Genomic DNA, 24014 nt, shown 5'->3' with positions numbered 1-24014 from the left:
GGAGCAGAGGGGGCGGGGCTGGGCCTGGGGCAGTGGGAGGGGAGAGGAGGGGGCGGGGCTGGGCCTGAGGCAGTGGGAGGGGAGAGGAGAGGAGGGGCTGGCCCTGAGGCAGTTGGAGCGGAGGGGGCGGGGCTGGCCCTGAGGCAGTGGGAGGGGAGAGGCAGGGGCGGGGCTGGCCCTGAGGCAGTTGGAGCGGGGGAGGGGCGGGCACTGAGGCAATAGGAGCAGAGGGGGCGGGGCTGGGCCTGGGGCAGTGGGAGGGGAGGGGAGAGGAGGGAGCGGGGCTGGCCCTGAGGCAGTTGGAGCGGGGGCGGGGCGGGCACTGAGGCAATAGGAGCAGAGGGGGCGGGGCTGAGCTTGAGGCAGTGGGAGAGGAGGGGGCGGGGCTGGCCCTGAGGCAGTTGGAGCGGGGGCGGGGCGGGCACTGAGGCAATAGGAGCGGAGGGGGCGGGGCTGGGCCTGGGGCAGTGAGAGGGGAGGGGAGAGGAGGGGGCGGGGCTGGCGCTGAGGCCGTTGGAGCGGGGGCGGGGCAGGCACTGAGGCAATAGGAGCAGAGGGGGCGGGGCTGGGCCTGGGGCAGTGGGAGGGGAGAGGAGGGGGCGGGGCTGGCCCTGAGGCAATAGGAGCGGAGGGGGCGGGGCTGGGCCTGGGGCAGTGGGAGGGGAGAGGAGGGGGCGGGGCTAGCCCTGAGGCCGTTGGAGCGGGGGCGGGGCGGGCACTGAGGCAATAGGAGCGGAGGGGGCGGGGGCTGGGGCAGTGGGACTGGAGCGGAGCTGGCACTAGGGCAGTTGAGCAGAGGGGGTGGGAGACGCTGTCTCTGTTCTTGCTGCACGTGGTTGGCCGGTGTCTGTGAGGAGCCGCAGGGATGGGGCTGCAGGTCTGGGCCCTGCTCCTGCTCCTCAGCCCAGGTGAGGGGGGCAGTGAGTCTGGTGGAGATGCCAGAGCGGGTAGATATTTGAGGTCATGCTTGCAAGGTGGAGGCCATGCAGGGAAGGGGGGAGCCAGGAGTCAGAGCAGGGTTGTGAGGGAAAACGGGGCCAGAACAGGAGGAGGAGCAGGACTGGGGCACAAGGAGGGGAACAGGGGCTTGAGTGGAGGGGGAATATGGGGTCTTGGGGGCAGCAGGGAGCACTGGGGGGTAAATCAAAGGGTGGGGGATTTGTGAATCCAGAGCAGGGTGCACGGACGGGAGATTCAGGAGGTGCCAGATTGGGACTAGGAGCAGGATTTCCTGATAGCAGGTCAGGGGCCGGAACCGGGTAAGAGGCAGAAAGGGGATGTGGGCCTGAGGGTTCATGGAGGCAAACTGGGAAGGGGGGCAAAGGGACTCTTTCAGGGGCAGGGAAGAGTGAGCACAGATGACCAAGGTGGAGGTCCAAAGTATGGGGCAGGGAGGGGTTAGAGCCGGAGGTGATGGGCTTTGAGGTGTTTGGATTCTGGAGCAGGGTGGCCCTGAGCACCAGCTGGAAAGGGGCGAGTTGGATCAGGGAGGGGGCTGGCGGGATGCGGCTGAGGTGATGTCTCTCAAAGACAGTGCTTGGCTGTGTGTGAGGAGCCTCTGGGGTGGGACTGCCTCCCGAGGGTTGCAGGACTGGGCTGGTGCTGGGACTTTGCTCAGCTCAGTTTAGGTGGGGAGAGGGGAGTGGTGCCTGTCACGGGAGGCGGTTGGGGTGGCAATGAGGGGGAATGGAAGAGGGACCTATTCAGTGAGGTTGGAGGAGGGATGGGAGAGGGGCCTGCCAGGTGGGATTCAGAGGGAGGCAGAGCAGGGAATGAGGAGCCAGGCCCATTGAGTTTTTGGGAGGTTGAGAAGGATTTTTTGTGGGGGCAGGGGCAGAACAATGTTGGGGAGCAGGGGAAAGGTATGGAGTAAGGAATTGAGGGGTCATGGCTGAAGTCAGAGGTAGTGGGAAGCAGGGTCCACAGAAGACTTGAAGGGTGCTTTTACAGGGAAGGTGGTGTGGACCCCACACAGGGTGAGTGTTCTGGGAGGTGGCGGGAGAGCCAAAGTGTGGTGGTTGTGAGGGAAATAGGCATGCTGAGGACTTTTGGGAGCAGTGCAAGGGGGGCTCGGGGAGCTGAACATGGAGCTCGGCCCCCTAAAGGATGTTTCCAGGGGCTGTTGTGAGTGAGGAGCAGTGCCAGCTGAGGTGGAGTTTGTGGGCGACTGAATCAGGGGCAGAGAGTGAGGCTTGGCAAAGTGAATTTGGGAGGAAAGAAAAGGGAAGGAGTGTGGGATTTGCTGAAGGCTTTATTTGGGGTGTGGAGCAGGGAGGGCAGAGTGAGTTCCTCTGCAGGGTGATTTAGGGTATAAAGGAAAGAGAAAGGAGTACAGCTTGCTGAATGGGGAAGTTGGGGGGACTTCAGGGAGCAGGGAGAAGGAAATGGGTCTTGCCCAGTGAAATTTTGGAGGGCCTGAGCAAAGAGAGAAAGACAGATCTCCACAATGGGGGTACAGTTGGGAATGCAGAATATAGATGAGGGGAATATAGCTCAATAAGGGGGGATTTTGACTGAGTAAGGGGGCAAATGTTGTTCTGAGAAGAGGTTTGCAGTGGCCAGGAACAGGGAATGGGGAGTATGGCTTACTGAGTGTGGTTTGCAATAGTAGATGATGAAATGGGGTCCTCAGTGGTTGCAGGGGCAGAGTTGTTGACACCGAGGGAATAGTTGTGGAGTGCGAGGAGGACAGAGCAGGGACAGTGAACAGAGGTATCTGGAGCATAGGGCTCATTGAAGAATACAGTGCAGCAATGGGAATATGGGGCTTGCCATGGTTGAGGGTTGTGTGATGCAGAGCATGGATACAGGAGCAGGGCTTAACATGGGGTGTATTAGAAGAATGAAACTGGGTATGATGGGGAGAGTGTGGAGTCAGGTAGAGAGGGTAGGTGTTTGCTTGGAAGAGAGCCTATTGAGAGGGAAATACAGTAGGGGTAGCTGGAAAATCAGGGTTATGGAAAAAGGATGGAAGGGGCCTGATGGAGAAATTGGCTTGTGTTGGGGTTGGAAAAGAGAACCAAAGGAGTAGTAGTGTTCTTTCTGTATTTAAGCTTCTCAAATGGTTTACGAACATTATTGAATTAAGATGCAGACTTCACCCATGTCCCTGGAATTGTTCCTCCTCACACATTGTACAGAGTGGCTTCTGTATAAAATGGTTTGCAGTGTCAGAATCTAGAAGCACATATCCTAATAAATTGTAAATGCATATTCTATTTAACTTATTTGAAACTATTTCTCTTTCTAGGCTTTTCTGAAACTTTGAAATTCTCTTACTCTGAAGTAATAGTGCCAAGAAAGCTTGAACCAAGGGATGGCATAGATACCAAGGTAGTACTACTTTCTAAGAAACTTGGAATTGCTATGCTGAATCAGACTAATGATCCATGAATCCTGTCTTTGGTAACCACCAGTACCAGATGCTTCACTGGGAGGTATAACCACCTCTATAATAAAGTATGTAGGGCTGAAAGTTTCTTCCTAATCCTGAGCAATTAGTGGTTTGGTTCTCCTCTGAAGCACAAGGTTTGATAATCTTTAATATAGTCTGTGCTTGCCTGTGTAACTGCACTTGACATTTTTATGAGTGTAACTCAGTGTGCATTAATAACAGTTATCATTTGACCATAGTTAAAACATATAGTACACCTCTACCTTGCTATAACGTTATCCTCGGGAGCCAAAAATCTTACTGTTTTATAGGTGAAACCGCGTTATATCAAACTTGGTTTGATCCATTGGAGCGCGCAGCCCCGCCCTGCCCTGGAGCGTTGCTTCACAGCGTTGTATCTGAATTCGTGTTATATCGAGTTGCGTTATATCGGGTTAGAAGTGTATGTTGTTCATTGCAAGAATCTAAGGAATTCAGAAGGTACTTATATGGTCCCCCTTAACAAGGGATAGAAGCATTACACAATGTTTAAAATATTTATCCTCACAACATTCCTGTAAAGTAGGGAAGTACCTCTGTGAGCTGGGAAAATCCAAGTTAAAGAATAGTCATGCCATCATAAGGCTCTTCTTGTCTGTAACTTCTGGTAGGGGGAAATAGCCCATTTGTCTGGGCTTCTTTAGATCCCCTGAGACAGGGGTGGCCAACCTGAGCCTGAGAAGGAGCCAGAATTTACCAATGTACATTGCCAAAGAGCCAAAATAATACTTCAGCAGCCCCCAATCAGTTCCCCCCCCGCTTCCAGCGCCTCCCACCCACCGGCAGCCCCACCGATCAGCGCCTCCCCCTCCCTTCCCACACCTCCCGATCAGCTGTTTTGTGGCTTGCAGGAGGTTCTGCGGGACAGGAGACAAGAGTGAGGGCACGGCAGGCTCAGAGGAGGGGGCGGGAAGGGGTGGAGTGGGGGCAGGGCCTTTGGCAGAGCCAGGGCTTGAGCAGTGAGCACCCCCTGTCACATTGGAAAGGTAGTACCTATAGCTTCAGCCCCAGAGTCGGTGCCTATACAAGGAGCCGCATATAAACTTTGGAAGAGCCGCATGTGGCTCCGAAGCCACAGGTTGGCCACCCTTGCCCTGAGAAATAGTTCTGGCATTCTGACTGTATTGATAGTCAGTCTTGAACTGCCCCTTAGTGTACTAGGATTAGATGTTCATGCTGTACATCCTTTAAAAAGGTAATTTTGCTTGGTATGAGGTATAGAATTTGACCTAAGTTGTCATAGTTTACAATTTCACATAGTTTAAGGATTCTTAATACATCTTTTCCTATTGGAAATATTCTACGAGACTTTTATGAGCACCAAGTGGTATAAGAGTCTAGAAGAATGCAAGTTTTATGACCCAAATCTTAACTAAGTGAGGCAAGTACCGGATGAAACATTCTCCCTGTAAAGTAAAACAGATAAAAAGCCAAAAACGAACTCAGCACTTTAAACTGAATTTCAGCTGTCTGTATCCATGTGTGACTCCTGGGGAACAACTCCCTCTTGAGGGCTGGTGTACGCTACTGCTTAAGTCGATGTAATTACGTCACTCAGGGGTGTGAAAATGACATCCCCCTCAGTGACGTAAGTTTCATAAACTTAAAGCGGTGTCCACATCAAGAGAGGCTTTTCCGCTGACATAGCTTCTGCCTCTCACAGAAATGGAATATTTATGCAGACAGGAGAGCACTCTCCCATCGGCATAGTGCATCTTCATTTCAGCCCTGAGTTTCCACCTGGAATTGTATGTCTCCCTGGCTCCTGCAGCTTTGTGCTCTGGCTAAATATCACAATATAGCCCTTATGATAAAACTGCAACCAGTAGTCTGTGATTAAGATAGTGACTTAGGACCAGAGTTTTGAAGGTATTTAGGTGCCTTAATATTCAGATAGTCATCTAAATACCTTTCAAAAGACTTTGGGCTAAGGGCCTGACTTTTTTAAACACAACTCATCTACAGAATGCCTGCATCATAGAACACTATAAAGAAGTACGGTGTTTTCTTTCTAAAAATCAGAAGGTTTCCCTGACAGCCAGTCCTGACAATGGACTGGCATGTGTGGGATTCATGCTCTACAGTTAACATACAAACTATGAGGTTGAGACACCTTTTTTGTGGAGCACGCATGCTATGCAAGAATAAATCACAATATCTACTGAAAAGGTGTTATCCTACAGGGCAATGTGCAGTTCTGAGCAGCTGTACAGAAGAGGCTGCTGCCAAGTTAAGACAATAAGAGCATCAAACTCTGTTCGATTTGACTCTACCCATTATTCCAAAATTGTTGTTTAGCCTCAATTTGAGACTGCATAGTAGTGCTGTTAGGGGAATTCTCTACATGTTTCCCATTTTTGCTGACACTGATTTGAGCAACACCAGTTTTAGCAATACTGGGAAGCCTAATGAAAACAACGTTCCCACAGGCATTTTTCACGCCGTGAACTAGACTTGTTCTGAGCACATTTAATTGATATGGTGTTAAATACTGTTGGGACTGTGGGAGGTTGGTTTATATTGTGGATCCTAATACTGCTCATGGTGATCCAGCTGGACCAGTATTGGCAACTTTGGAAAATATTAGCAAACCTCACTACTATAGAGAGTCCTTTGATGAAAGGAAAAAAAAATCTTCTCTGAACACAGTCTGAGGAAATGTATGAATACATTTTTTATAAAATGGAATACAGTATAGGTATTGATTAGTAAGAGTTTTAGAATACTATTGAATTATACTTTTTATTTGAATGCTCTAGGAGGAGGTGTCTTATCTAATTAAAGTAGAAGGAAAGTTCCATATTGTTCACCTACTACAGAAGAAGTAAGTGACTGCTGTCTTCCAAACCTTTCATCTGCTCTTTTTATACAGAAATAGGTGTACATGGGGCTTTACAATCAAATATGAAGACAAAAGCTCCTGGCCCCAGAAGCTGTCAGTCTAGATATGGAGAAATAACAGAAGTGGTAAAAAAGTAAAAGATGGGATGCAAGGAAAACTGCTTTTATAGGGGGCATTAGTTAGAGCAGTAATAATTAGGGAGGGACAAGTGTCTCCATACTTTAAAATTAAAGCTACCTGTCCATTATAAACTTTATTTTTTACATGTTTTCTACCTTTGCCAAGAGATACACTGGACAATATATCATAGAATCATAGAATATCAGGGTTGGAAGGGACCCCAGAAGGTCATCTAGTCCAACCCCCTGCTCGAAGCAGGACCAATTCCCAGTTAAATCATCCAAGCCAGGGCTTTGTCAAGCCTGACCTTAAAAACCTCTAAGGAAGGAGATTCTACCACCTTCCTAGGTAACGCATTCCAGTGTTTCACCACCCTCTTAGTGAAAAAGTTTTTCCTAATATCCAATCTAAACCTCCCCCACTGCAACTTGAGACCATTACTCCTCGTTCTGTCATCTGCTACCATTGAGAACAGTCTAGAGCCATCCTCTTTGGAACCCCCTTTCAGGTAGTTGAAAGCAGCTATCAAATCCCCCCTCATTCTTCTCTTCTGCAGGCTAAACAATCCCAGCTCCCTCAGCCTCTCCTCATAAGTCATGTATTCCAGACCCCTAATCATTTTTGTTGCCCTTCGCTGGACTCTCTCCAATTTATCCACATCCTTCTTGAAGTATGGGGCCCAAAACTGGACACAGTACTCCAGATGAGGCCTCACCAATGTCGAATAGAGGGGAACGATCACGTCCCTCGATCTGCTCGCTATGCCCCTACTTATACATCCCAAAATGCCATTGGCCTTCTTGGCAACAAGGGCACACTGCTGACTCATATCCAGCTTCTCGTCCACTGTCACCCTTAGGTCCTTTTCCGCAGAACTGCTGCCTAGCCATTTGGTCCCTAGTCTGTAGCTGTGCTTTGGGTTCTTCCGTCCTTAGTGCAGGACCCTGCACTTATTCTTATTGAACCTCATCAGATTTCTTTTGGCCCAATCCTCCAATTTGTCTAGGTCCTTCTGTATCCTATCCCTGCCCTCCAGTGTATCTACCACTCCTTCCAGTTTAGTATCATCCGCAAATTTGCTGAGAGTGCAATCCACACCATCCTCCAGATCATTTATGAAGATATTGAACAAAACCGGCCCCAGGACCGACCCTTGGGGCACTCCACTTGATAAAGGCTGCCAACTAGACATGGAGCCATTGATCACTACCCGTTGAGCCCGACAATCTAGCCAGCTTTCTACCCACCTTGTAGTGCATTCATCCAGCCCATACTTCCTTAACTTGCTGACAAGAATACTGTTGGAGACCGTGTCAAAAGCTTTGCTAAAGTCAAGAAACACTACATCCACTGCTTTCCCTTCATCCACAGAACCAGTAATCTCATCATAAAAGGCGATTAGATTAGTCAGGCATGACCTTCCCTTGGTGAATCCATGCTGGCTGTTCCTGATCACTTTCCTCTCATGCAAGTGCTTCAGGATTGATTCTTTGAGGACCTGCTCCATGATTTTTCAGGGACTGAGGTGAGGCTGACTGGCCTGTAGTTCCCAGGATCCTCCTTCTTCCCTTTTTTAAAGATTGGCACTACATTAGCCTTTTTCCAGTCATCCGGGACTTCCCCGGTTCGCCACGAGTTTTCAAAGATAATGGCCAATGGCTCTGCAATCACAGCCGCCAATTCCTTCAGCACTCTCGGATGCAACTCGTCCGGCCCCATGGACTTGTGCACGTCCAGCTTTTCTAAATAGTCCCTAACCACCTCTATCTCCACAGAGGGCTGGCCATCTCTTCCCCATTTTGTGATGCCCAGCACAGCAGTCTGGGAGCTGACCTCGTTAGTGAAAACAGAGGCAAAAAAAGCATTGAGTACATTAGCTTTTTCCACATCCTCTGTCACTAGGTTGCCTCCCTCATTCAGTAAGGGGCCCACACTTTCTTTGGCTTTCTTCTTGTTGCCAACATACCTGAAGAAACCCTTCTTGTTACTCTTAACATCTCTGGCTAGCTGCAGCTCCAGGTGTGATTTGGCCCTCCTGATATCATTCCTACATGCCCGAGCAATATTTTTATACTCTTCCCTGGTCATATGTCCAACCTTCCACTTCTTGTAAGCTTCTTTTTTATGTTTAAGATCCGCTAGGATTTCACCATTAAGCCAAGCTGGTCGCCTGCCATATTTACTATTCTTTCGACTCATCGGGATGGTTTGTCCCTGTAACCTCAACAGGGATTCCTTGAAATACAGCCAGCTCTCGTGGACTCCTTTCCCCTTCATATGCTAGGTGAGAACTCAGACGAGAAGGCTCTTCTTGGAGGTAGTCTCTGCTGTGATACAGCATGGCCAGAAGGCAGCAGGAGAGTGATATGGGAGAGAGATGTAAGCCCCAGGATGAGGAGAAGCCTTATTCCCTGTAGAGGGAAGAAAGGTTGCTATAGATTAATTAAAAGTACCTGAAGCCAATTAGAGAACCTGAAGCCAGTCACCTGATAAAAACCCACTGCTTCAATAAGCTAGAAAAAGGAGTTGGAGCAGTTTGAAGGAGTTGGAGCAGAGTGCAGTTTGGAGGAGTTGAAGTAGAGGAGAGTTTGGAGAAGTGCCACGGCTGGCTAGAAGACCAAGATCCTAGGTAAAGAGATACCCGGCCTGTGCAGAGAGAGGGCAGGAAGCCCGACAAGCTGAAGAGCAGAAGTAGTAGAGGGAAGTAGCCCAGGGGAAGGAAGCACTAGTTCATGTGGTTTGCCACTATACCTAGGGCCCCTGAGCTGGGACCTGGAGTAGAGGGTGGGCCTGGGTCCCTCCCTCGCCACTACCCTTCTTTGGGTTACTAGTGGGACAGTAGATACCCTAGTTCAGGGGTAGGAAACTGTGCCCTGAACCCCTGCCGCCCACAAGAAGAGGAAGAGCAGGACCCATCATAATTGTGCTGGCAATTTGCCATACTGCATATTGGTACAAATAAGATTTATGCTTCCCTGTGCTGCTGAGCTTTGGTAATCTTCTCTTAAAGAGGTGTCCATGGAGACCACATGAACAGTCCCTCCCAGAGCCAATGTTCAGAGCCAATGTTAGGAAATGTCATTGTGATGGTGTACCCCATAAGGCTTTATGGAAATACGCTTATGAATGTATATATGACATACATGGCATATGTAGCATAACACATATTCCAGTTAACATATCTCTGTAAAGGTTATGACCTACTGAATCTATTCATCCCATTTGTATGCATGTATCATTTTTATATTTGAAGTTATGAATATTGTCTGTGTACTTGCTTGATTTTTAAGTAGCCTTAGTAAAGCATTTGGTTGGCTTCTTGAGAAAGGAATGTTCAAATTAAGTGTCCAATCAAGAAACACTTAACAAACAATGGATCTTGGAAGGCTCCAATCCACATAAGAAGTCTACTTGAGGACGTTCAAGGTAGCATATGACCGATGGCTGCTACCTGTAAGTTCTGAGTCATGCATGGACATGTGACTTGCCCATGTGACTCCAAAACTCCATCTTGGAGCTGGACTTTGCATGGGGGGGGTGTCTCCACCCACAAGAGAGTCTATGTAAACCCTGGGAGACCCCTCCATTTTGTCTTCAGCTTGCTCAAGAGAGAGCCTCTTCACCCCCAAGGATACCTGAAAGAAACTGGAACAAAGGACAGTAATTACAGGGGATATGAGTGATTGCTGGACCCAGACTAGAAAGAGACTAGTCTGTAAAAGGAAGCTTATTGGAACACCTCTGAGGGTGAGGTTTTATCTGTATTCAGTTTTCTTACTGTATTAGACATGCGTGTTTTGTTTTATTTTGCTTGTTGATTCACTTTGTTCTGTCTACTATTACTTGGAACCACTTAAATTATGTATTAATGATGGGAGGGGCAAACAGCTGTGCATACTCTCTATCAGTGTTATAGAGGGCGAACAATTTATGAGTTTACCCTGTATAAGGTTTATACAAGGTAAAACAGATTTATTTGGGGTTTTGACCACATTGGGAGTTGGGCATCTGAGTGTTAAAGATAGGAACGCTTCTTAAGCTGCTTTCAATTAAGCCTACAGCTGTTAAGGGACATGGTTCACACCTGGCTCTGGGTTTGCAGCAGGAGAGCAGGTCTGACTCAAACCGGGCAGGGCACTGAAGTCCCAAGCTGGGAGGGCAGGGAAAGCAGAGGAAGAAGTAGTCTTGGCACATCAGTTGGCAGCCCCCAGGGGGTTTCTGTGATCCAACCCGTCGCAGTCATACAATCCCTTATTGCATTGGCTTCTTCTTTTTGGCATGTAGCTGCAGGTATTGGAGACCATCTTTCTGTGCCTGGAGAGAGGTTCTAATTTTTTTTTAAATTATCCTCACCATCATAATCACCAGTTGCTGTTATTCTGGCATCTCCCCCAAAGCGCACAGGCTGGGATACAGCTTTTATTATATGTTGTTCTGATGCCCACTGTGGTTCATTTATGAAGGTTTTAACTTTTTTCTTATTTGAACTTGAACATAAGAAAGGCTATAATGAGTCAGACCAAAGGTCCATCCAGCCCAGTATCCTGTCTACCAACAGTCTCCAATGCCAGGTGCCCCACAGAGAGTGAACTTAACAGGTAATGATCTATTTCAGAGTAACAGCCGTCTTAGTCTGTATTCGCAAAAAGAAAAGGAGTACTTGTGGCACCTTTAGAGACTAACCAATTTATTTGAGCGTGAGCTACAGCTCACTTCATCGGATGCATACCGTGGAAACTGCAGCAGACTTTATATACACACAGAGAATATGAAACAATACCTCCTCCCACCCCACTGTCCTGCTGGTAATAGCTTATCTAAAGTGATCATCAAGTTGGGCCATTTCCAGCACAAATCCAGGTTTTCTCACCCTCCACCCCCCCACACAAATTCACTCTCCTGCTGGTGATAACCCATCCAAAGTGACAACTCTTTACACAATGTGCATGATAATCAAGTTGGGCCATTTCCTGCACAAATCCAGGTTCTCTCACCCCCCTCCGAAAAACCACACACACAAACTCACTATCCTGCTGGTAATAGCTCATCCAAAGTGACCATTCTCCCTACAATGTGCATGATAATCAAGGTGGGCCATTTCCAGCACAAATCCGGGTTTTCTCACACACACCCCCACCCCCATACACACACAAACTCACTCTCCTGCTGGTAATAGCTCATCCAAACTGACCACTCTCCAAGTTTAAATCCAAGTTAAACCAGAACATCTGGGGTGGGGTAGGAAAAAACAAGAGGAAATAGGCTACCTTACATAATGACTTAGCCACTCCCAGTCTCTATTTAAGCCTAAATTAATAGTATCCAATTTGCAAATGAATTCCAATTCAGCAGTTTCTTGCTGGAGTCTGGATTTGAAGTTTTTTTGTTTTAAGATAGCGACCTTCATGTCTGTGATTGCGTGACCAGAGAGATTGAAGTGTTCTCCGACTGGTTTATTAATGTTATAATTCTTGACATCTGATTTGTGTCCATTTATTCTTTTACGTAGAGACTGTCCAGTTTGACCAATGTACATGGCAGAGGGGCATTGCTGGCACATGATGGCATAGATCACATTGGTGGATGTGCAGGTGAACGAGCCTCTGATAGTGTGGCTGATGTTGTTAGGCCCTGTGATGGTGTCCCCTGAATAGATATGTGGGCACAATTGGCAACGGGCTTTGTTGCAAGGATAAGTTCCTGGGTTAGTGGTTCTGTTGTGTGGTATGTGGTTGTTGGTGAGTATTTGCTTCAGGTTGCGGGGCTGTCTGTAGGCAAGGACTGGCCTGTCTCCCAAGATTTGTGAGAGTGTTGGGTCATCCTTTAGGATAGGTTGTAGATCCTTAATAATGCGTTGGAGGGGTTTTAGTTGGGGGCTGAAGGTGACGGCTAGTGGTGTTCTGTTATTTTCTTTGTTAGGCCTGTCCTGTAGTAGGTAACTTCTGGGAACTCTTCTGGCTCTATCAATCTGTTTCTTTACTTCTGCAGGTGGGTATTGTAGTTGTAAGAAAGCTTGACAGAGATCTTGTAGGTGTTTGTCTCTGTCTGAGGGGTTGGAGCAAATGCGGTTGTATTGCAGAGCTTGGCTGTAGACTATGGATCGTTTGGTGTGGTCAGGGTGAAAGCTGGAGGCATGCAGGTAGGAATAGCGGTCAGTAGGTTTCTGGTATAGGGTGGTGTTTTTGTGACCATTGTTTATTAGCACTGTAGTGTCCAGGAAGTGGATCTCTTGTGTGGACTGGACCAGGCTGAGGTTGGTGGTGGGATGGAAATTGTTGAAATCATGGTGGAATTCCTCAAGGGCTTCTTTTCCATGGGTCCAGATGATGAAGATGTCATCAATATAGCACAAGTAGAGTAGGGGCTTTAGGGGACGAGAGCTGAGGAAGCGTTGTTCTAAATCAGCCATAAAAATGTTGGCATACTGTGGGGCCATGCGGGTACCCATAGCAGTGCCGCTGATCTGAAGGCACTTTGAAGGCTATTGGGAGGGGGGTGAGGGGGTGAGAGAACCTGGATTTGTGCAGGAAATGGCCCAACTTGATTATCATGCACATTGTGTAAAGAGTTGTCACTTTGGATGGGCTATCACCAGCAGGAGAGTGAATTTGTGTGGGGGGGTGGAGGGTGAGAAAACCTGGATTTGTGCTGGAAATGGCCCAACTTGATGATCACTTTAGATAAGCTATTACCAGCAGGACAGTGGGGTGGGAGGAGGTATTGTTTCATATTCTCTGTGTGTATATAATGTCTGCTCCAGTTTCCATGGTATGCATCCGATGAAGTGAGCTGTAGCTCGTGAAAGCTCATGCTCAAATAAATTGGTTAGTCTCTAAGGTGCCACAAGTACTCCTTTTCTTTTTAGGTAATGATCTAGTGATCTCTCTCCTGCCATCCATCTCCTCCCTCTGACAAACAGGGACACCATTCCTTACCCATCCAGGCTAATAGCCATTAATGGACTTAACCACCATGAATTTATCCAGTTCTCTTTTAAACCCTGTTATAGTCCTAGACTTCACAACCTTCTCAGGCAAGGAGTTCCACAGGTTGACTGTGCGCTGTGTGAAGAAGAACTTCCTTTTATTTGTTTTAAACCTGCTGCCCGTTAATTTCATTTGGTGGCCCTTTGTTCTTATATTACGGGAACAAGTAAATAACTTTTCCTTATTCACTTTCTCCACACCACTCATGATTTTATATACCTCTATCATATCCCCCCTTACTCTCCTCTTTTCCAAGCTGAAAAGTCCTAGCCTCTTTAATCTCTCCTCACACTGCACTACTTTTGCGGTACCCTGTTTTTCATAGGCTAACTCATTAGTTCTCTTGTAATCATAAACCTTTACGTTACTTTATGACAACAGTAAAACGTGGTTATGCTAAGGAAGTCTCTAACACTTCTTCCTGGCTACCAACTGTCACTTTGTGGAATCTACTCAGCTATTAATTTCAAAACATCAGGATATCACAAACATAGGCCCAAGTTCAGCAGGTTTTTTATTAAGTTACTTGTGCTAATATATCCTAAGTCCTAATTATTGACTTCTACATCCTAAATTTATCTGATATCTTTTAATTCTGACTACACCTCATTCCATTTAGCTGTAAAAAGCCTTTAGAAGGGGAAAAACCCCTTTTTGACCATTTCTTAAATGGTAATGACTGTCTTTTTTCTTTTCTTTCTTAAAAAGAAAAAAAAAGGTAGTTGATGTGCTGGAGCTGTTGTTGCTTTTGTTGTTGAAGTTTGATCCCATTGCCTAGAAAACAAGACAAAAACACACAAAACGGGAAAGAAAATAAATCAGCAAAGATGAAAAATGCAGCTTCTGTCTCTGGTGTTGATTCTCATCTGCATGGGCGGCCCATCCATGTAGGCGAACTAGGGTGCCAAGTTAAATGGGGCACCAAATTCGAGGAAAAAAATCAATTTGAAAAAAAAAATGAAATAGATGAAAAAAATACATATAAAATGTCATTATTTCAATTCCTGTTTGTGTACAGAGGGAATATGAATTCTAATTCATTTATCTACGTTTCCAAGAATTTATTAATATGTCAAATCTTTCATTTACTGCAAAAATAAGTCATATTTTAACAAAAAAAAATTCAATTTGCAATGCAGGGTCAAGATGATCCACTCTGCAATTTTGATAAGCAATAACTCAGCCATAATGAAACACATCCACCAGAGGCAAGAGCTGCAATACTAGTGACACCTAACTCGAATATACATCAAGGTCGCATAGCCGGAAATTCATGTAGAGCGGAGATATCAGGAGTTGATACATGTGAAACGGTCATTTTAACACACATCGCAGGTAGATGGTTAAGAATTGATCGAATACTGTGAAAAATTGTTTCTTGGTGCCAAAGAATAACGTCTTTCAGCATCATAAATCCAAAATGAGTATCTTTAACCATTATTAAATCTTAGTTATTATCGGACTGTATAATTATTAACTTTGTTATAACTGGTTCACATTTAATAAATAAGGTCCATAAAACAAAAGTAACAGCGTTAACACTTATGAAAGTGATGATGTCACACTCCAAGCGGTTAACTGTGAGGAAGGGGATTACTTTCCAAACAACCGGTGTCAGGTTATAACGTTGAAAAAGGTCATTTTGTTTCTATGTAAATGCTGTAACTAACTGTTTTAATAGGTAGGTGAGTGTATGTTACTAATCATTGAACCTTTAAGCAGTGAAAGGACATGTTGGGATGGCTGCAATGTGGTTTAAATTGCCAATCATGTGGTGTGTCAGCCATCCTGAACGCTATAATGCTTGCTGTCTGAAGCACAGTTAGTACATAACAATATTCAAAGGCCCCATTGCAGAAAGAGGAAAAAGAAAACCCTCAGGAGCTGAGTATCATAAATGAAATGTTGAGAAGGAAAAGGACCAAGCAAAACAGCAGGGATCCTTCTTGAAATATTTTCTCTTTAATCCAAATAAAGATGGAAGAAGTTCACAGCATCCAGAAGAAGGAATTTACTTGGAGAGGAGGTTAGCTCACATCCGCATGGAAGTATTTTGGAACATCAAGATGAAGGTATATTACTTTGAGATGAGGGTAGCTCACATCCACAAAAAAACAGTTTAGAAACTCAAGATGATGGAAACTTACTTCTAGATGAAGGCAGCTCACAGCATCAGACTGATATGGAAGTGGAAAAAAATTATTTACCTTCAGGGACATCTGCAGAAATTGAAGTAAATGAAGTAGAATTCTGGAAGAAAGGATGAGGAAGTTAAACAAGTTACAGTATGGGGCCCAGCTTTGTGGCCCAGATGTGATGACAGTATGCGGCAAATTCTCGTGGAACATGGACCCGAACAAGTTCATGAATTTCCCTTCCCTAAGGATGGAAATAAAAGAAAATTCGCTGCTCAGCATTACAAGAGGAAACTCATTAATGGGGAAGAAATTCATTGAAACTGGTTACAATATTCAGTGTCGAAAGACTCTGTGTTTTGCTTTTGCTGCAAATTGTTTAGAAATTGAGCAATTGGTACATCACTTACTGAAAATGGTTCAAAGGACTGGAAAAACATATCTTCAATTCTCTCTTCACATGAAAGAAGTACCAAACATTTCGAATGTTTTCAAAATTGGAAAGAACTTTAATTATGATTGGAAAAAAGGAAAAACTATTGAAGAAAATTTACGTGTGATCAAGGAAAGAAGAATATTGGCAACAAATATTAGAGCATCTGATTGCTTTAGTGAGTTCTTGGTGGGCAAAATTTAGTACTCCATGGCTGTGGTAGAAATGAAAAATTATACACTCCAGGTAATAGAAACTTTTAAAAATTTGTTGAATACCTAGCTTTGTTTGATCCAGTCATGAAGGAGCATCTACATAAAATAACTGATCATGAAACACCGGGTTCATTATTTAGGAAAAATTATTCAGAATGAACTGATTCAAATCCTAGCAAATGTCATTAAAAAGATTGTAGAAGCTGCCCATTCTGCAAAATACTTTTCAATAATACTGGACTGTATACCAGATGTGAGTCATGTTGAACAAATGATGATCATTCATTTTGTGGATATGGAAAAGTCTGCAGATGAAGATGGGGATTTGTAGTAATAAGTATAATTAAAATTTTAATGCATTTTTTTAAAATTGAACTGAAATATCATCTAGCTGTCGTGTACAAATCTATTCTGAAAATTTTGTGTCTCTATTTTATCTGATCTCAGAAACATTGGTTGGACAGACGGCTGGACAGACAAACTGAATAATTAAGCCTCTGTTTCTCCTTGCAGGGGAGAAACAGAAGCCTTTGACGTATTTATCTAGCTCCAAGTTGGTGGAACACCTTATGTCTTTGGAGCCACACTGGAACTGAAAAAGCTGGATTTGTCTTGAGCATTTGTCAGTGCCAAGGGCTTCAAATTTGCCAACTGTAAGGCAGGAGCTGATGAGTGCAGATGGTGATCGTCCTTCAGTGCCGGGGACCTTGTCAGCACTGGAAAAGCTCCAAGTAAACATGCTTCTTTCAGTGCCACATTTCTCTCAGATCCAGCATTTATAAACAAATTCATACAAAACTCTCTCTCTCTCTCTCTCTCTCTCTTGTTCTGTCTCTGTGTTGCCATGTCTGCAATGTCTATAATAATACAGAACTGTCGAATGAGGTGTTCTTGGGTTTACTTGGGAAATGTGTGAGTGATGCCCAGGAGATAAAGCACTGGATTGGGATTCTATTCCCAGTACCACTGGTTCATTGAGCAACACTGGATATGTCATTTCATCATCTTGTGCATTTCATCATCTTGTGCATTAGTATAATGGTATCTCTGCATCATGTACACTCAATTCAAGTTTTTCTTTACAACCATGAGAACTAGGAATATTTTTGTAATTAATGCATAGATGCTGGAGCACAGCTTTGTGGCAAGAAGAGAATTCTGCAGCAAATTCACATCTGCAGAATGCACTGGGTCTTGACTGTAGACCCAGTTGTCAAGTTGCAGTGGGGGAGGTTTAGATTGGATATTAGGAAAAACTTTTTCACTAAGAGGGTGGTGAAACACTGGAATGCGTTACCTAGGGAGGTGGTAGAATCTCCTTTCTTAGAGGTTTTTAAGGTCAGGCTTGACAAAGCCCTGGCTGGGATGATTTAACTGGGAATTGGTCCTCCTTCGAGCGGGGGGTTGGACTAGATGACCTTCTGGGGTCCCTTCCAACCCTGATATTCTATGATTCTATGAAACAGACCAGAGTTCCTGAAGATGCGAGCATCATGCACCTTTCCCGGCCATCCCACGTTGATGTTGGTGAAACGTCCCTTGTGATCCACCAGAGCTTGCAGCACTATCGAAAAGTACCCCTTGCGGTTTATGTACTCGGCGGCTTGGTGCTCCGGTGCCAAGATAGGGATATGGGTTCCGTCTATAGCCCCACCACAGTTAGGGAATCCCATTGCAGCAAAGCCATCCACTATGACCTGCACATTTCCCAAGGTCACTACCCTTGATATCAGCAGATCTTTGATTGCGTGGGCTACTTGCATCACAGCAGCCCCCACAGTAGATTTGCCCACTCCAAATTGATTCCCAACTGACCGGTAGCTGTCTGGCGTTGCAAGCTTCCACAGGGCTATCGCCACTCGCTTCTCAACTGTGAGGGCTGCTCTCATCTTGGTATTCATGCGCCTCAGGGCAGGGGAAAGCAAGTCACAAAGTTCCATGAAAGTGCCCTTACGCATGCGAAAGTTTCGCAGCCACTGGGAATCGTCCCAGACCTGCAACGCTATGCGGTCCCACCAGTCTGTGCTTGTTTCCCGAGCCCAGAATCGGCGTTCCACAGCATGAACCTGCCCCATTAGCACCATGATGCATGCATTGGCAGGGCCCATGCTTTCAGAGAAATCTGTGTCCATGTCCTGATCACTCACGTGACCGCGCTGACGTCGCCTTCTCGCCCGGTATCGCTTTGCCAGGTTCTGGTGCTGCATATACTGCTGGATAATGCGTGTGGTGTTTAATGTGCTCCTAATTGCCAAAGTGAGCTGAGCGGCCTCCATGCTTGCCTTGGTATGGCGTCCGCACAGAAAAAAGGCGTGGAACGATTGTCTGCCGTTGCTCTGACAGAGGGAGGGGCGACTGACGACACGGCTTACAGGGTTGGCTTCAGGGAGCTAAAATCAACAAAGTGGGTGTCTTTACATCAAGGAGTATTTCAGGCAGGACTTCACGGAGGGTTCCAATAAGAAATGGTGCACCTAAGTTATCGTTCTTATTGGAACAAGGAGGTTAGCCTGGCCTCTGATTGATACATGGCTAGATTTACCTCGCTGCACCTTCTCTGTGAGTGACTGCAGTGTGACCTAGAGGAATGAGTCCCCTAGACAGGGGAGGAGGCAAATGAGTACAAAACAAATCTGGTCTATTTCTTGTTTTGACCCACTCCATCTATCTTTTACATCTTTGGCTGGCAGCAGACGGTGCAGAAGGACTGCATGCCATCCACATCTCATGGCTGCTCGGCAGAAGATGGTACAGTACAACTGCTAGCCATCCTCATCTCTTGCCTGCCTGGCAGAAGATGGTACAGTACGACTGCTAGCAGTCCGTATCGCCTGCCCGCTCACCATAAGACGGTTCAATAGGACTGACTGCAGGACTAAAGAGAATGACCTGGTCAAGTCACTCCAAATTTAGTCCCTGCGCCCATGTCTGCCCAGGCGCTCCCAGCCGATGTGGCCAGGAGCACCTCGGACACGACGAGGACGACTACCAATAGTATTGCACCATCTGCTGCCAGAAGGCAATGGGTTGCTGCTACTGTGCAGCAAAGCCGTACCACGTCTGCCAGCACCCAGGAGACATAGGGTGACGGTTACCTGAGCGGGCTCCATGCTTGCCGTGGTATGGCGTCTGCACAGGTAACTCAGGAAAAAAGGCGCGAAATGATTGTCTGCCCTTGCTTTCATGGAGGGAGGGAGGGAACGGGGGCCTGACGATATGTACCCAGAACCACCCGCGACAATGTTTTAGCCCCATCAGGCATTGGGATCTCAACCCAGAATTCCAATGGGCAGCAGAGACTGCAGGAACTGTGGGATAGCTACCCACAGTGCAACGCTCCGGAAGTCGACTCTAGCCTCGGTACTGTGGAAGCGCTCCGCCGAGTTAATGCACTTAATGCACTTAGAGCATTTTCTGTGGGGGGACACACACTTGAATATATAAAACCGATTTCTAAAAAAACGACTTCTATAAATTCGACCTTATTCCGTAGTGTAGACATACCCTCAAATACATCCTCCTGCAACAGTTGCTAGTTGCCTCTCAATGCAGTTTTAACTAGCTTGAACTAGTTTTGCGGTTTTAGCTGACAGCAAAACAACACCTTTTCTTCGTAGAAGAACAACTTTAATTTGCCCAACAACAGCAAAACTAATTATAACCAATTTTACCTAATGACTGACTATCCTGATCTATATTTCTTCAGCAGGGTCCCCTGCTTTTGGATTTCTAATTTTTTTTAAAACCTTTTATTTTCAGAATGTTCATAGCCCCAAATTTCCCAGTTTTTACTTACAATGAGAAGGAAGAATTAATAACAGATTATCCATATATACAGGTAAGCATGAGATATGTACTCTCTAAGGTACAATTCTGAATAAAATTAAACTGCCATACTCTAAAGACTAGATGGATGAAGTTTGTCAGTTTTGGTAACAAATTCCTGGGTTTTCAAATTGGTTCTAATTTGAGGGACTTTTCTGAGGAGTAAGACATTTCCTGGGCTGAAAGATGATTAATTTAACCCTAGGTATGATTAATAAACCCCTGGTTAATTACCTTACCTTAGACTTTAGTTCCTTCTGAGTAGCTGACACATTGGGCAGTTGAGTTCCTTCATTTAAGGTCACTTGCTAGTTGTACTTCTTCCGAGGTGATGCCAGAGCATTCAGTATTCTCTGTCGCTGTCTTCTGCCAGTTCTTCCTTGGCCTTCCTCACTTACACATTTCATGGATAATAATCCTGAGGTAAAATACTGAATTTTTTAAAATTCACTAGATAAATTCTAGCTGAAAGAGGGGATGACATGAAGAAAATGGGTTGTCAAACTGCTGAAAGTTGCAAAGATTTAAAATAAAAGTTTAAAACATTGTTGGCCATTCCCACTCTCTGTTTCCATTTCCCCCTTCCCTTGTTACAAGTGAGCAGGGCTCATCTTCCCTGAATAGTGGCAAAATATTTTTGCTTTAAAATCAAATTGTTAGGGAGCAGTGGTTGTATTCTGCCAAGTATACAATGAATGTAGAGGCAAATGAATAGTTACTGGAGGGCCAACAGCCTTGCTGAGCTGTAGAAGAAAGTAGATTGGGAAAGTATGATGATGGGAAGAGCCCCGTCCTTTTCCTACTCAAGTAATTTGTTAACTTGATTTTTATAGGGCTGATTTATTATAGGCTCACCAATTATCTGATCAGAAGATAATTAGGTTCTTATCCCAAAATCAGGCTACAAAATTACACAACAGAGAGAGTTCAATACTTTGCACAGACCCTCAGGGTGTGTGGCAAGGACATTCACACTGAGGACAAAGTCAGGCTTTAAGAAATGTTTATTAAAATAAAGGAAAGAGTTATCAAAGCTCCAAACTACAGAGCCAAAAAAAAAAAAAGTAGTAGTAGTAAAGTAGTTCTATAGACACTTGTAGTATCATCCCTTTACAAAAGCTATTTAAACTAGATTGTTCACACCCTTCCTCAGGGACCTGGTGATGGGAGACAAAGGACCAGCCTCTTGTCTGGCATGCCAAATGAGTTTGATAGTCCAGGTTCTTCAGTCTCAAGATGATGGAGATCAGGGTCGAGTGCTGAGTAGCTCAGCTATATTGCAAAAGCTGAGCTGGTAGCTAAACAAAAGAGGACTTGAAGCTAAAAGAAGGATGCCTCCACATGGTGGTTTGCCCTCCTATAGGATCTTGGAAATATCCTGAATATTCATCTCAGTGCTCAACTTTCCATGCCCAAATCTTATTTCCTCACACGGATAAATCTTAGGGTACACTTACTCTGTAGTCTAGCATATTCTTATGTATCAATAAGGCTAAGATTTTGTCATGGATATTTTTAATCAGTCATGGACAGGTCACGGGCAATAAAGAAAAATTTACAGAAGCCGTTACCTGTCCGTGACTTTGATTAAAAATATCTGTGACAAAGTGGGGATCTGTGAGTCCCCACACAGCCTGCAGAGGGGCAGCTGCACAGCGGCTAGGAGCTCTGGGGGACCCCACCAAGGGTTGGGAATTGGAGCTCCAGGGTCCCCCACAGCCGACTGCTGGGAGCTGTGAAGCCTCCTGCTGCCTGCAACAGCTTGGGGCTGGGGGGGTACCTCTGCTGCCTGTAAAGTAGTTCTAGAGACACTTGTGGTATGATCCCTTTACAAAAGCTATTTAAACTGGACCGGGAGATGTGGGGTACTCCCATCACCCATGGAGGCCCGGAGCTGCAAGGTTCCCCTGCTGCCAGCAGCTCTGGGGGCCCCACTGCCTGTGGTGGCCAGAAGCCTTGGGGTTCGCCCACAGCGGTTGGGAACTGCAGGGTTCCCCCACTGCCCACAGCTCCAGGGCCCTCCACTACCCATGGTGACTGAGAGCTTGGGGCCTAGCAGCCAGAAGCTCGAGGGTTCCCCCGATGGCTGGGAGCTTGGGGGATCCCCCGCTCCCACAGCTCTGGGGGCCCTCACTGCCTGCCGCTGCTGGGAGCTTGGGGGTTCCCCCGCTGTCCACAACTGCTAGGAGCTCAGGGGCTCGCCAGCAGGGTGTACCCCCACTGCCTATGGCAGCTTGGAGCTTCAGGGTTTGCCAGAGGCAGCAGGTGTATCCCACAGCTCCTGGCCCCCGTGAGCAGCAGGGGACCCTGCAGCTCCTGAGCACCACAGGCTGAAGTCACGGAGGTCGCTGGAAGTCATGGATTCGGTGACTTCCATGACCTCCATGACTAAATCATAGCATTATATATCCATAACTTATCCATACGTATTAATGCTGATTATTTAATTCGTTGAACTGTTTCCTTTGGCCCAAACCATTAATTCCTCGTTCTTGTGGTGTACCTTGTGATTACAGGTATGTCCCAGAATTTTGGTAAACATTCAGTTCCACAAAGTCAAAAAGGGTAACTGGCAGGCCATTTATCTATGCCAAAGTTTACAAGTACTTATGCTAACTTGTTCTGGTTAATCATACAGGATACAGACCTGCAGTGTTCCTTGCATTACAGCTAAATATAATGAAGTAATTGTGATGGTGCACCCCATAAGGCTTTATGGAAATATGCTTATGAATGTATATATGACATAACTGGAATATGTTTTAGGCTGCATATGCCCTATAACCTATCTCTGTAAAGGTTATGATCTACTGAATCTATTCATCCTATTTGCATACATGTGTCATTGTTGTATTTGAAGCTATAAATATTGGCTGTGTACTTACTTGATTTCTAAGTAGCCTTAGTAAAGCATTTGGTTGGCTTCTTGAGAAAGGAATGTTCAAATTAAGTGCCCAATCAAGAAACACTTAAACGACAATGAATCTCGAAAGGCTCCAATCCACATAAGAAGTCTACTTGAGGACAGTCAAGGTAGCATGTAAGCAATGGCTGCTGCCTGTAAAAACTGAGTCATGCATGGACATGTGACTTGCCCATGTTACTCCAAAACTCCATCTTGGAGCTGGACTTTGCATAGGAGAGAGGAGCGGAATCTCCACCCCCAAGAGAAAGTCTATGTAAACCCCTGGGAGATCCCTCCATTTTTTCTTGAGCTGGCTCAAGAGAGAGCCTCTCCACCCCCAAGGATACTTGAAAGAAACTGGAACAAAGGACAGTAACTACAGGGGATGTGAGTGATTGCTGGACCCACACTAGAAGGAGACTAGTCTGTAAAAGGAAGCTTACTGGGATTCCTGTGAGGGTGAGGTTTTTATCTGTATTCAGTTTTATCACTGTAGTAGACGTAGACTTGCATGTTCTATTTTATTTTGTTTGGTAATTCACTTTGTTCTCTCTGTTACTACTTGGAACCACTTAAATCCTACTTTTAATAAAATCACTTTTTACTTATTAATTAACCCAGACTATGTATTAATGACGGGAGGGACAAACAGCTGTGCATACTCTCTATCAGAGTTATAGAGGGCGAACAATTTATGAGTTTACCCTATATACGCTTTATACAGGGTAAAATGGATTTATTTGAGGTTTAGACCCCATTGGGAGTTGGGCATCTGAGTGTTAAAGACAGCAACACTTCGTAAGCTGCTTTCAGTTTAAGCCTACAGCTGTTAGGGGATGTGGTTCACACCTGGCTCTGGGTTGCAGCAGATAAGCAGATCTGGCTGAAACCAGGCAGGGCACTGAAGTCCCAAGCTGGCAGGGCAGGGAAAGCAGGGGCAGAAGTAGTCTTGGCACATCAGGTGGCAGCCCCCGGGGGGTTTATGTGATCCGACCTATCACAGTAATGTCTACTGAAATTTTTTAGTACAAAAATATAAGTCAAAATAATATCAATCAAATTAATAAAGAAAAACATCATATAATATAGCAAGCTAGCAGGCTAGCCCCGTAGACTACAA

The 24014-nt window shown here is 45.7% G+C and overlaps 1 protein-coding gene across 1 annotated transcript; it reads left to right on the top strand.

Annotated features, from left to right (window-relative positions):
- Positions 1-781: 781 nt before the first annotated feature.
- On the top strand, positions 782-17045 carry LOC140905622 (uncharacterized). The gene is made up of 4 exons (XM_078850274.1): positions 782-908; positions 3251-3333; positions 6193-6257; positions 16678-17045. The coding sequence occupies exons 1-4, from the start codon at positions 866-868 to the stop codon at positions 16709-16711; spliced, it is 225 nt and encodes a 74-aa protein (XP_078706400.1). The 5' UTR covers positions 782-865; the 3' UTR covers positions 16712-17045.
- Positions 17046-24014: the final 6969 nt, after the last annotated feature.

This window comes from Lepidochelys kempii, chromosome 1 (assembly GCF_965140285.1).
Source record: "Lepidochelys kempii isolate rLepKem1 chromosome 1, rLepKem1.hap1, whole genome shotgun sequence".
NCBI lineage: Eukaryota > Metazoa > Chordata > Testudines > Cheloniidae > Lepidochelys > Lepidochelys kempii.
Note: the sequence above shows the minus strand (reverse complement) of the source record. Positions and strands in the feature narration are given on the sequence as shown.

What these genes read in the sequence shown, in the direction of transcription:
- LOC140905622 (XM_078850274.1), top strand. Translation starts at nt 866, where the DNA reads ATGGGGCTGCAGGTCTGGGCCCTGCTCCTGCTCCTCAGCCCAG. An exon ending in GCTCCTGCTCCTCAGCCCAG is followed by an intron (nt 909 to 3,250) that starts GTGAGGGGGGCA and finishes TTCTCTTTCTAG; the next exon opens with GCTTTTCTGAAACTTTGAAA. An exon ending in GTTCACCTACTACAGAAGAA is followed by an intron (nt 6,258 to 16,677) that starts GTAAGTGACTGC and finishes TTCTCCTTGCAG; the next exon opens with GGGAGAAACAGAAGCCTTTG.